Source organism: Lampetra planeri, chromosome 8 (assembly GCF_965212315.1).
Source record: "Lampetra planeri chromosome 8, kcLamPlan1.2.h2, whole genome shotgun sequence".
Taxonomy (NCBI): Eukaryota; Metazoa; Chordata; class Hyperoartia; order Petromyzontiformes; family Petromyzontidae; genus Lampetra; species Lampetra planeri.
Window position 1 is genome coordinate 11,151,317 of NC_136114.1, and position 13,238 is coordinate 11,164,554.

The 13,238-nt window shown below is 44.2% G+C and overlaps 1 protein-coding gene across 5 annotated transcripts in view; it reads left to right on the top strand.

Moving 5' to 3' along the window:
- Positions 1 to 12,421, top strand: part of LOC144720327 (MOB kinase activator 2-like) — a 53,220-nt gene extending 40,799 nt beyond the window's left edge. For 4 of the 5 annotated variants that reach the window (XM_078597011.1, XM_078597008.1, XM_078597009.1 and 1 more), the window contains exons 2-5: positions 3,641 to 3,795; positions 7,286 to 7,379; positions 9,314 to 9,438; positions 10,193 to 12,421. In XM_078597011.1, the coding sequence (XP_078453137.1) occupies positions 3,641 to 3,795; positions 7,286 to 7,379; positions 9,314 to 9,438; positions 10,193 to 10,458 (640 nt within the window). In that variant the 3' untranslated portion in view covers positions 10,459 to 12,421. Of the gene's footprint in view, positions 1 to 17; positions 474 to 3,640; positions 3,796 to 7,285; positions 7,380 to 9,313; positions 9,439 to 10,192 lie in introns of those variants that run through there. The other variant, XM_078597010.1, reaches the window with a different exon arrangement.
- The last annotated feature ends 817 nt before the right edge of the window (positions 12,422 to 13,238 follow it).

Consider the following 13,238-nt stretch of genomic DNA (forward strand, 5'->3'; position numbering starts at 1 on the left):
GTCTCGATGGCTCCCGACGCGTGGCTGTGTAATGCCGGTTGTTGTAGTAGTAGTAATAATAATGACGACGGCGACGATGATCATCGTAACAATACGAAGCACAATCTGAATGTAAACTACTACGGGGAGGGGGGAGCGGCATGATTGTTGCCTCGATGTCGTGAGTGACGCGTGATAGACCAAGTCAAGTAATTTTGTGTCGTACGCTGTTTGTCAAATGACATTTGCCCGATGCAAACCCGATGATTGACCGCAGCTGCCGCCGCTGCTGCAATTGTAAGGAGTAATTTTGAATATTATTAAACTATTTACTTGCTGGTTAAACGTTACGCCCGGTGGACACGTCCGGAGGTCCATTCGTGTCGGGGGGGGGATGCCAGCGTGGTGTCGTGCGCTGATGTTCCACGCGGAGACGCGTGAGTTCCCACAGGACGTCTCGTATCGATGTTGGCAAGTTGCAGGCAGATGTTTAGGTGAGTCTTTCGTGTTGCGTTTGAGTTAAACAATTTGTTTTTAGTTTGTTACACGAATGATGCCGTTCAGTCGGTTTCCCCGAGTACTTGACGAGGGAGAATCCGTGATGCGTGAGCAGATCGACAAAGCTTAAGAACATTCATGTTGGTAGGGTCATTAATGAATATTCGCTTTTTTAAGGTTTTGTAATAGTAAAGTCACGTAGAATGGAAATAATAAAATAATAAAACATAATAAAAATAAAACATAAGACATTTTTATTATTATATTATTTTATTATGTTTTATTTATATGATTGTTTATTATTTTATTATTTCCATTCTACGTGACTTTACCGAAAGAACCAAGAAGATGAATCCCTGCAGTCACGAAAGCTTTAAATCGAAATTTTGTAATAGTGTAACAAAAATTTGGATCTTCATTTTGAATGTTATTCTCTTAGGTCCTTAAAAGTTGGTCCCGTTTGGAGACATGCGTAGCGTCGTTTATATGATGTTTTAACGTACGGTATAGCAGCAGTGGTTGGTACACTGCGTTGATACACACCCGGTGACGAGACTTTGATTCTTTGTCACGGATTCTTATCACTACTTCACCCAGCAGCAGATTGACATTCGCACTCTAATAATAATGAGTAAATATATGTTCTTGTATTATAGGCGTAAAAACCTGCTGTATGGTCCTCACTCTCTCTGTCGTCAGTGGGATTATTTTCAATCCCTATTCACTGGCATCACGGCGCGGGGCAGAGTTAAACATAATGATGAATCATCATATTTTTAAATCCTTTATATTAAGTTCGCTTGCTTGCGCGCTTATGACCGTGCAAATATTTCGGTCGTTTTTTAACCCACTTCCCGTGATCCAATCGAGCTGACATTTTGCACACAGACTCGTTGTGCGTGACAATTAATTTTCGTGAAAATTTTTTTCCAAAATTTTACACTTTTTAGGAAGGTTTATTTAATTATTTAATTACCAATTGCTTAATGGCGGCAGGCAATCATCTGACCCATAGGTGGCAGCCATCTCAAGCCAGAGGACGAGAGGACTCTAGCCGCCACGCATTTAAAGGATTTATAGTGAAAAACTTAGTTTTTACGGGTTAATTTTTAAAAAATTATTATAGACTATAAAACCTGCTGCATGGTCCTCACTCACTCTCGCTCTGGTCAGTGGGATTCTTTTCTGTCACACTGGCGCGATGCAGAGCAAAACATGCCGCCTCACGTTCTCAAGGATAAGATTTCCTTAGAGAAACTACACACACACACGAATCAGGAATGTGGTCGCCTCCGAGGTGTGTCAGCCCCCCCTACCCCCCCGGCTGAGTGTGTATTTGCGTGTTTGTGCCTGTTTGTCTACAGCGAGGTGTGCCACCGTAGGAGAGAGAAAAAAAAACCTCTGCAGGGCTCATTAACCCGTTCGGCGGGTTTCACCCGAATGTCACTCGGGCTTTTTGGGTGCTCCCTTTGCGTCTGGCCTCCTCAAACACAAACTGTGCTTTGTGGGGTGTGGGGGGGGACACGTGCTCGTTTCGTTTTGCTTTCAATGTCGTCTCTAACGCCAGGGCGTTTTGGTTGCACAGAATTTCAGACTGTACGTACAATTCGAGAGACACGTCAAATATGTCCGTAATCATCGGCGTAATGGTGAAGTGTGTTTTTATTTTTTTGTTTTTTTACCCGGGGCATAGCACGTTAACCTTTTGGGGCCGTGACTAGGATGGAAATAATGTGTCCACCTTGCTTGATAAGGGAGAAATGCTCATTATATATCAGGGTGACTGGTGCGCTCGGACGAAATGACCTTTTCATCCAGGCTCAGATGGTGTTGGGGCTTTCCATGTCATGCGTGTCAAAAACAATCTGTAATTTAGTAAAAACAACAACAGATAATTGGCTTCAAAGAGCCACCCCTGTGTGTTTTGCTGTATCAGGATGATTGTACATGTTTTACTGCAGTTGACGAGTTGATAAAAACCGACCTCTGATGTGTCGCAAAATATTTCAATAGCCACTATCTCTGTGTGTCATATACCCCTTTTTCAAAGACGTTGTCGATCATGGCTTTCGATGTCGTTCTCTCCGCGATGTTTACTCAAGAACGTCGTGTTAGATACTCCCAGTGGCATCCAATTGTTCAAATTGCCTACGTACTTCCCTGGCTTTTTGCACCTATAATTTTCCCAGTCAAAACGCATTCATATTCAGTCTTTTATTTTCTCATTACATGTCCAAGAACTCTTAACTTTTTTATCCATAATTATTCGTATTTATTTTCTTGTTGTGTACCCTGCTATCTGTAATACATTTACGCTACTCATCTTGTCTGTCCGTGAAATGTGTAATGTCCTTCTTAAAAACGCATCTCTTGCATCTAGTTTGCTCTGTAGGGTCTTTGTACTCTGGTTGTACAGATTTCACATCCGTATGAGAGACCCGTACGCAACACTGCTGTCTTCTAATTCGTGTGGTTTCAAAAGCCACGACATTCATAGTAAGCTTTTATTTTCATTTGAACACTCGGTGATGCATGCCCGCACATGGTTAACGTTCCATGTTGTACGTTCCGCGTGCATTGCACTGCATTGTTGTCACTCGCAGATCAAGATTGCCATTCCAAAAAAACAGAAACTTTAAGTCTCGTAATTTTTGTTCTTACCTGTTCAAATAAAGTCCCGTCAATTTATCACGAATGTGCACCAACATTTGGCCATTGAGGAATGCCCATAGAGCGCAGGGGGTGCATTCGGCTCGGTGAGCTGCACTGCTCGGAGACAAACGACTAATTTTTGGGTTTACTCCAAACTTCCTTACCAAACCACAAATGGCCAGGATGGTGAAGTATGGTCAAGCGGCCCCATGACGGACACGCCGAGTTTGATTCCTGCTCACGGCCAGCATCAATGGAGAATATCTGAACCAGTTCTGGGCCTCCACGAGGTCAACTCTGCCTTAAATGAGTACCTGGTGCGCTTTGTGCATGTTGTCACTGGAAATGCAACGGTGGTCGGCGCGTGGTGCTGGCCACACGACCCCTTCGTACGCCACACCGGCCTTAATAGGTGCTCGCTAACAGCACTTGCACCGACAGTCCGTGCTGGCTAACAGGGCTCGTGTATATATTGCCATCGTAATGACTCCTGCCAACCCTTGGCGCCCAGGCGTGGCCGGAAGAACGAGAAGAAGAGTGCCCCCGAGGAGCGACGCCTCTACCTGGAGCCCGACTACGTGCGAGCATGCATCACCGAGTCGGAGCTCCGTCCACTCATCACCTTGCCACCCTCCATCGAGCTCAACGAGTGGCTCGCCACGCACGGTAGGGCACGCGGCGGAAGGCCCAGCGCCACATGAAGGCATTCCAGCGCGCGTCACGTGACAGCAGGGCAGCTATGCTCGCTACACACACAGCGAGGCCTGTGGAGAGAAAGTGAAAATCGTTTACTTTTTTGGAAGAAAAAAATGTTTGTTCTGGTATTCGGTGGTGGAGCAGTTGGTCCGTTGGCAATGGGGTCGCGAGAGTTCATTGTTAACAAGTAGGGGGGGGGGGCACGTGGGTAAGTGCCCACACGCACCATCCCATTCGGTGGTGTAGCTGTTGAGTGGTGCAGGTGGTGTGACTGCAGTAGGACCGATGATGGGCCCAGGAGGGGCCCCAAATGCCAGGCTAGGAAGAAGGGAGGAGGTTTGGGGGTCGCCGTTTCATTCCTCACATTACGGCCCAAGCCAACCCGTGCTGCGCTACCACTTTTGTTGTATTCCCGTATATTATTATTTTGTTGCATCAAATTGAACAAAGTGCCTTGAGGGTTTTATTTAAGTTCGATAGCAAGCACTTATGAGACATTGGTTAAAAGTTCACATGTTTAACCTAAGCAAAATTTGGAGGCGCACATTTAAGCAAGGGGCGAAAAGTAATGATTTGAGGCAAATGCAGGTGTGATCGGTACATGATCGGAGTATACGATGAGGCTGGTGAGGTGGGGTGTGGCTCGGGTTGGGAGTGGGGGGGGGGGCACATTCTATCCTAAATTTCATTAATCTGGCAAGTTACTTTCTCAAGCATTCATTTAGGGGTCCCTTAGAATTACATTTCATTCACATGAACTCATCTTTCTTTACCCCGTTTAAAGTTACAGTGGTGTTTTGAAATAAGCACGTTTTATTTTTACATATATAAAAAAATATACAGCGGGGTTAGGTTGAGGCTGAAAGCGGCGATTTATGAAAACAGTATTTTTAGGAAAGAATACAGCCGTGGGCGATGGTGCTCACTCTGGTGCCCGGGGTCTGTTTGCAACATGTTCTAAGTTGGGACATTTGATGAGAAGAGTTGTAGGTGGCTGTGCCTGAGAAAATACTTCCCCCCCCCCCTCACCCCCCAAAAGTAAGTCCAAGATTTTTATCGTTCGATTCCATTCCGGGTAACGGATGGGCGGGGAGCGTACAACCCTGCAAAATGCAACCGGCGCGCCTGTGTGCGCAAGGCAGTAATTGTTACACACTTTCTGTGGTGGATTGCTGTCCCCTCCGTGCTGCTGCACCAACATTAAATTCCATGCCAGATGGCTAAAGAGAAACAAAATTGCTTTTGCGTCACCGGGAATTCAAAGATCTAAACGAATGGCCTAATAAGGGCACGGACATTTTTCCACCGTGCGCTCCAAACAGCGTTTTAACTGTTGCCAAGAATTCCTGTCCACTTTTGGCGGAAATTGTTTACATGGATTTGTAGATACTTTCAGGGACTTAAATGCATGTTTGCGTTTTCCCCCAGGTCATTTTCCCCTGCTGGGGAATCTTAATTTATTTCCTTTATTACATAAGCCTGCTGCTACTGGCGTGTGCCGTACAGCTTATGTGTTCAGTTCTTTAAGTATGAAAACGCATACAAAAATAACTACGTCTTTTGTATAAACAAGACTTTTTAATGTGTTGTTAGGAATGTGACATTTCACTGCATCGCTTAGCATTGTTTTGTTAAGTCACGGAGGGTGATTTTGCAACTTGTTGAAGGGCAAAGATAAACGGTTTCCTTAAAAAAATAGTTTAGTAACTTCTGCTACATAACAAAGAAAACCCCTTAATGGTATCAAACACCCTGTCATTATTTTGCTGTTATTGAATACAGCATTCAACTCTATATGGGGTTAATGCAATGTCATTTCAAATGTTCCAACTGAGATCTAAATGCACCTGTTACCATATTGACCTAATTTAATTCAAACTCGCCTTCATGTTATTCATTTTATAAACTCATTGCGTCTGTGTGCGTATAAAAATCATGACAACTTGTGTAGCTTTAAATTCCACTACAAACAAAAATTAATTTCGAATTTGGGGACTATCCAAACTCCCTCTGATTGCGAGATCGGACAGAGGAGGCACTGCTGCCCCATCTCATGACACGTGACACTGAGGCATTGTGGATGAAGTATATTGACTTAGGAAGTGGGAGCCATTGAACAAAGACTAATTACATTGACGAAACGCCCGTTAGCATATTGTGCCTGTGATGGTCAATCGCCTCATTCGTGGTTCAATCCTAATCTGAATTAAGCCACTATCTCGCAGAGTCCGGAAATACACACATACATACATACATCACCTTAATTCATTATTTACGTGCGCTTTATTTTATAGCTAGCTTGTTAGCCCGTCCTAGGACAGAAGCTGTAAGATTAAAGATGTAAATTTAGGCGGGAGGGGGGACAATACGTAGATTAACATAACAGTCTTAAACTAATGAAACGTGTATGGAATTCTGTTGATATGAGTTGATGTTTATTGTTGTTGTTGTTAGGTCTGCATACAGTAGAACCCCGCTTAACATTCACCCCCTGTTAACGACTAATCGCTTCAGGACGGGCCTCTATAGAGCCCAATGTGTATTGTGTAGTGTATAGTGTAGTGTATAGTAGTGTATAGTGTAGTGTATAGTGGGGTAGTGCCTCCATAGAGCCCAATGTGTATTGTGTAGTGTATAGTAGTGTGTAGTGTAGTGTATAGTAGTGTAGTGACTCCATAGAGCCCAGTGTGTATCGTGTAGTGTATAGTGTAGTATAGTGTAGAGTAGTGTAGTGCCCTCCATAGAGCCCAGTGTGTTCGCTTACCGACCGTTCCCCTGTTAACGGTGGGCTGTTGTATGTCCAGCTAATATTATTTATTGCATTGATTAAACATGTTTTAAAAAATATTCTGTATTTATAATGTCGTTAGTATCTTTATGTATTAATATCCATTGTTTAAATATTGTAAAGCACGTTTTTTGGGTGAAAAAGGGTCACTTTCAATGCTATAGGAACGAATTGAGTCTTTAACGTGTACTTCCTATACTCGCTTAACGACCGGTTTCATGGAACCAAATGACCGTCGCTAAGAGGAGGTTTTTCTGTAAGTTGTACAGTGTGTGATTGGTTCAAATCACGACTGCAGCCACTCGAGGCCACTGGCATTCACCGCAATGTGAGAACAAAAGTCAACTGCATTGTTGAGTAAAATTGTCATGCTCAACTATGACGATTCGTCGATTTTCTTTTTTGGTGGGTGACTTATTTGTATACGTAACTGATAATCGGTTAATACAATGCAATGTATCAGAAAATTTCAACTAATATAATTCTACTATGTACAATCCTGTAAATTGTCAGCTGTACTGCACATTTTCTGGCATACTCGTTGTCATTGAATACAATGTTATAAATTATTGACATAAAAGTTGATATATTTGCTTAATCGAATGCAACGGTCAAAGTGTGTTTTTCTGTCGTCCTCTTACGGCTGGACCCATGGTGTGCCTTGGCGCGCAGTCACAACATTCTTTGGACACGTGAACCTGCAGTACAGCGCCATCTCGGAATTCTGCACAGCGGAAACCTGCCCGCTCATGACGGCCTGCAACGTGTAAGTCCTCCCCGGCCTCCACCCCCCACGTGCCCTTTTCCCGCCTCTCCTTCCATACCCCTCTCCCCACCCCGTCCCTTGAACACTCGCCGAAATCCAAAACGCCGCTCCTCCAGAGTGCCCTCAAATACCACGCACGCTCGCAGGGTCACAGTTGGTGACAGCAATATCTAAAAATACGCACGCACAGCCTGGCGCTTAATTTCTCACCGCCGGTGAACTGGAGTGGATTGCAAAATGCAGTCCTGTTGAATCAATTTCCAATCGCAAATCAGCCGGAATGTACCTGATCTCAGAAGCTAAGCAGGGCTGGGCCTGGATATGACTCGAGTGGGCGAACATGCGTATAAAACAAGATGCTAGTGTGGAGAGGCCAGTGCAACAAACGCCATTGCTGGCTGTACAGTTCTTCTATGCACTTGCAAATACCCCCAGTCTTTGCCAACCTGCACTGACCAGCATGGTGAAGTATGGTCAAACAAACCCCCAAGACCTGTCCAGCATGGATGGTGGCCCTAATCCAGCAGTGGATGGGCAAAAGGGCTGTGCGTACTTGAGATAGTTTGGGTAAAACGTATCGCCATCGAGAGCTCTTTCTCAGACAGATTTCGATTTAAAGTTTTCGTGACTGCAGGGATTCATCTTCTTGGTTCTTTTGGTAAAGTCACGTAGAAGGGAAGTAATGAAATAATAAAAACAAAACATAAATAATTCTCACGACGTTTTGGCCACAACGCAAGCAGTCGTCTTCACCTGAGAACTGCTGCTTGCGTTGTGGCGGAAACGTCGTGAGAATAATTTTATTATGTTTTGTTTTTATTATTTTATTACTTCCCTTCTACGTGACTTTACCGAAAGAACCAAGAAGACAGACAGATTACCAACATTCCTTTAATGGGTGTGCGTTCTTTTAATGACCTTCTAATGTTCCATTTTCTGATCTTCACACTCGAAGGGCTGCTATAAAATGGTAGCCAAATACCTTTTGAAGCCCAAATGGTGTGTGAATGGGAACAACTCCATGTGTGAACTCAAAGTTGGGCCACATGCCTTACTTGATCTCTGGAATGTGAAACGGTGTAGGGTTCACTCCCACACTCACTCTCTCCTGGCTGCCTCATTTCAAAGCCGAGTTGTCAAATGCAATCATTTTATGCCCCACATACTTCCAGGGTAGAGATGTGGAAAATACTACACCGTGGCTACATGTATATAATCACGCGTATGTGTGTGCATGCGCATGTGGCCGTGTGTGTGTGTGTGTACCGCTTTACAATCCGTGCAGCGCACATTTAACTTTCTGCTGTGCAAATCGATGGAAATGTCATTGCGTCTCTCTCATGTGTTGAGACTGCAATAGAATAGGTCTGAGATTTTTTTTTCCAGTTTCAAAATTACGAGAGAAAAAAAAAACGAGAATGGGGGCTTCTTTTCTTTTTCTGGCAATACAATGAAATGTTGATGTTCAAACACCAATTCGATAACCCCTTTTTCAAGGCATCAAGTCTGCATTTATCGCACATTGTTGGGAAAAAACATGCAAACAAACATCCTCTGATAATATATGGATTGTCTTTGAAACCGATTGGCCTACACCAGAGACCCTTTATGGCCTAGTCTTACCAAACAGTCGAACAGTACAAAGGCAAAGCAAGTATCAACGTTGATTTGAAGTTTTCGTGACTGCAGGAATCCATACTCTTTGGTTCTTTCGGTCACGTGACTGAAAGAACCAAAGATTAAGTATCAACGTATCCATAGCTCGGGTTGAGCAGTTCTATTTATGGGACATTTGCCTTGAAACGGGTATCTATTTGTTGTGAACATTTTCACACGAAGTTTGATTGCCAGAAAGTGTTTAAATCCGATGCTAATTTTTCCCCATAAATTAAATAGGTGTTCAGTGACAACAGAAGTTACCCTTTGTGTTGCAGACAATACTTCTGGCAGGACGAGAGGGGGAAGAAGGTGAAATGCACGGGACCACAGTACGTCGACTACGTCATGTCGTGCATCCAGACGACGATCACCGATGAATCTATTTTCCCAACAAAATACGGTGAGCTTGGGACGATTGCGTTCGGACCTTGCGGGCGCATGGACGAAGCTTTGCACTCAAATGATTGGGGTATCGTCGTGCCACTGGTACTGCAAGCAGGGGAGCGATAATGTAATAGCCCTTTGGCAGTGAATAAGTAATGCGATGCTAATTTTTTGAATGCCCTCTATTTATCCAGGGAACAAAAATTTGAGTGACGAGACATGTTTTTGGAGGAGGGTCCTGCATTGCGATGTTTGACCACTTTTTATAATTAATGTTTGGTATGTGGGAGGAAACTGGAATGGTCTGGAAAATTCACTAGTAGTGGCGTGCAGATATATTCAAGAATTAACTTGTTTACTGCGATCTCATGACCATCTCTCGGCTCAAGCTGGCTACACCTGGTATTTCCAGGCAGTCTGCGATCTGAGTATTAATGAGGTTCCACGTTTCTTACCTTTCCAGATGTAAAGAGAGTTTAACCATGTTGGTGATTTAAAAAGAGATCCTCATATTCCAGAAGGGGTGCAAGTGAATTAGCCTCGTCAACAAAGTAACCGGCGAACCGTTACTACCGCGTAGCATTTCACGGTTGTGACTGTATATCTCGCCGACGGCTATCATGGCGAACACTACGTGGTACAACTCGAAAACCTATCGGAGAGCTGGGAAAACAGATTATTGGGCAGCTTACCTCGGACGGCCGCGGCGTCGACGATCGATCGACTGACGTGCAGCGATTGCCGCGTTGCCTCCCCCTCCCCTGCCTCAGGCCGGGACTTCCCGAACTCGTTCGAAGCGGTGGTGCGCAAGTTCTTCCGGCTGCTGTACCACGTGATTGCGCACATCTACTGGTGCCACTTCCGCGAGACGGTTTGCCTGGACCTCCACGGCCACCTCAACTCCGTGTTCAGCCACTTTGTGTGCTTCGCGCGCGAGTTCAACCTCCTGGAGCCCAAGGAGGCCGCGGGGCTTGACGATCTGGTGGAAGCCCTGTGCAACGCGCGTGCCGCTCGCAACCACGGCAAGGAGAGATGATGGGAGCAAAAAAAAAGTCAATCGCGAAGCCGAGACGGACGGCCGGGAAATTTCCGTCGCGCGTTAATCTATTCGAGTGTGTGCGCTGGCCAGGCAACCCCTCCTGTAAGATGACCTGCTTCTCCCGGAACCTGCGAGTGACTGCCCCCCCCCCGAATCCTTCTCGCATCACCATCTCTCTCGGTTGTGAAGCCTTAACCGGGACGCAGCTTCAAGGTCACGCTAGTTAAAACTGCAAAACTTATTCATCATCCTAATAATCATCATCGTATTTGATGAACCTGGGCATTTCTGGTTGTAGGTGACATCTTGAACTAATATTGAGGGGCAGCGAATGGACTACTCCTCACAGAAGTCAACAAATATCCGTTTTGCTTCCTGCATTTACAATGCAAAGTAGGATTTCGATTGATCGTTTCATTTACGCAACTTCTTGTTTTGTCATGCAAACAAAGATGTAGTAAAAAGCACAAAATAGACCACCCCTTCAGCAACGGGAAAAAATGATTGGTCCCACACTTTTTCACAAGCGCCGCGCAATTGTATTCGCCGCTTGTTGCCGCTTGCTACGGTTCCACAGGGAGTGTGCGTGGGGAGAGTGAATCACGAGCCGGTGGCAAGGACAGAGGTTTGCAAGAAGCACCCGATGACCTCCTGGGACTGGCAGAAAGCTCCTCGTTGAGTTCCACTCTCACGACCGATTCAACAACAGCACCTCCCGCCACTGCAGAAACAACTCCTGTCGTGGACAGCGGGGCCGCAGCTGCCCAGTGCGCAGGCGGTGCAACTGCACGGGGACCCACGGGCTGGCAGGGCCCCCAGGCACCGGGCTACGAATGGTGGGATGAGGAAGAATTAGACCCCCATTTTTTTCCGTGCACACCAGAGGCCCATGCCAGCCGCGTTACGCCACTGACATTACGTAGAACTGTAGCTTGGCAGTGGTGGGTAGACTGTCACATTCTAATTCATTGAACCAAACTGACGCTTGCAGTGTACTGCAGATACGTCGAGGCATGCTGGATCCAATATTAACGTCACTTCTGGAAATATGAATGAAACGGCATTTCTAAACAGGCAAGTAGTAGTGGCAATGCCAATTATTTACGTAGGAAAGCCTTGCTGATCTGAAGGACCCTCTCTTTGGGAGGGTTCCTGCGGTGGGAGATATTTGACCGATGACACCATGAGAATGAAGAGCATTTGGGACGTTGGAGGGAACACGGGAGCCCGGAGAAACCCACCGTGTCTATGGCTGGTTAGCAGTCGATACGGCCGTTTCTTTAAGTGGTTGAGAGGAGCGTCGCCCTTTGTAAGTTGTTTCTATAACAAGCAAAACAAAACTCGCTCCGAAACGAATGAATGTCGTGCGATTATGCTGTACTTGCAATGATGCTCTTGCGTGCATTTTTTGAAAATGTACAAGCACTTTACTGAGGTTCGAACCAAAGCCATTTGTTACTGCGTAATGAGACACCGAGTCGGTTGGTTAAGTTATGCATTGTTTTATACCAAGGAAAACCACACACACTGCCTGGCATCGTGGCATCACCGAGACTGCGAAGTTTGAACTTGTCCAGAACCTTTTTTTTGCCTGAAATGTGAGCAGTATGAATTCCAACTGCAGTTCTACTTGGTCTCGAGATTCAATTTGTAGGTTGGTCTTCCGGCATTTGTATATATTTTTTAAGGTATTTAAAACACGTACTGTCGCTTTTTTTGTTCAATTTTAATTCTGTTCGGTGTTTTAAAGTTAGCTTATTTTCCATTTTATCCGCAAATTAGACATATCTCTTATCGTCGTTGTTAATTTGCACTGCCTTTCTTACACCTTCTCAAACTATAGCAATTTTAATTACTGTAAATGGACTCGCTTTACGAAATGGTAATTGTTATATTTTTAAACAAAAACTACTGCTGTGAGTGGTTTATTGTACAATAAAGTTACATATAAAGCACAAAATACGAGTGTTTTTGTCGTAATTTTCCTGCATAACTGTGAAAATGTTAAATTATGGAATTACGGCACACTAAATTTGAGTGAGCATAGGTCTTAAATTAAATATCAATAAATCCTATCCCGCAAAAGATTTGTTATATGTATGCACAAATGAATGCGCATTGACTTTTTATTGATTTTTTTTAAGTCAAGAGCCTTTTGCATTTTAAATTCTTGATATATATTTTATTATTTGAGCAAAACACAATGCAAATTGACTTTCGCTTATACTGCAACAGTTTGCATTAGGTATTTGTAATGTTGATGAAAAAATAATATACGTAGACACCGTTAAACGTATTGGCATGGCTGAAATAATCAACATCACAACTGGGGTATTTCATTACATTGATCTCTACATTTATGGAGCGATTTAAACCATCTCGCATGCAGATGCGAGGTGGATTATTACATCGCAGGATCGTTAGATGGCGACGGAGGTTTTTGGAGGAGGCCTTCATCCAGCAGTGGATTGATCACGGCTGATGGCGATGTCCACAAATGTGCGTCTGTTTTCGAAACCTACCTTTTTTATCTCATTTCAAAAAAAGTTGTCAATATGGTGCCACGCAATGTAAAGTTTTATTTTCCAATTTTTACACACGTACAGAAAATACAACACATTCATTTAAATCATCCAATTTCTTTTTCCCAAGAAGCGAGATGCATTTTTTTTGGACCCAGTTTTGTGAGAATTTTTGTTGTTGTTGCATGGACCACATTAATTTGATGCAATTTTGACTCAATAAGATTTTTTTTGCCTTTTTACATAAAAATCGGG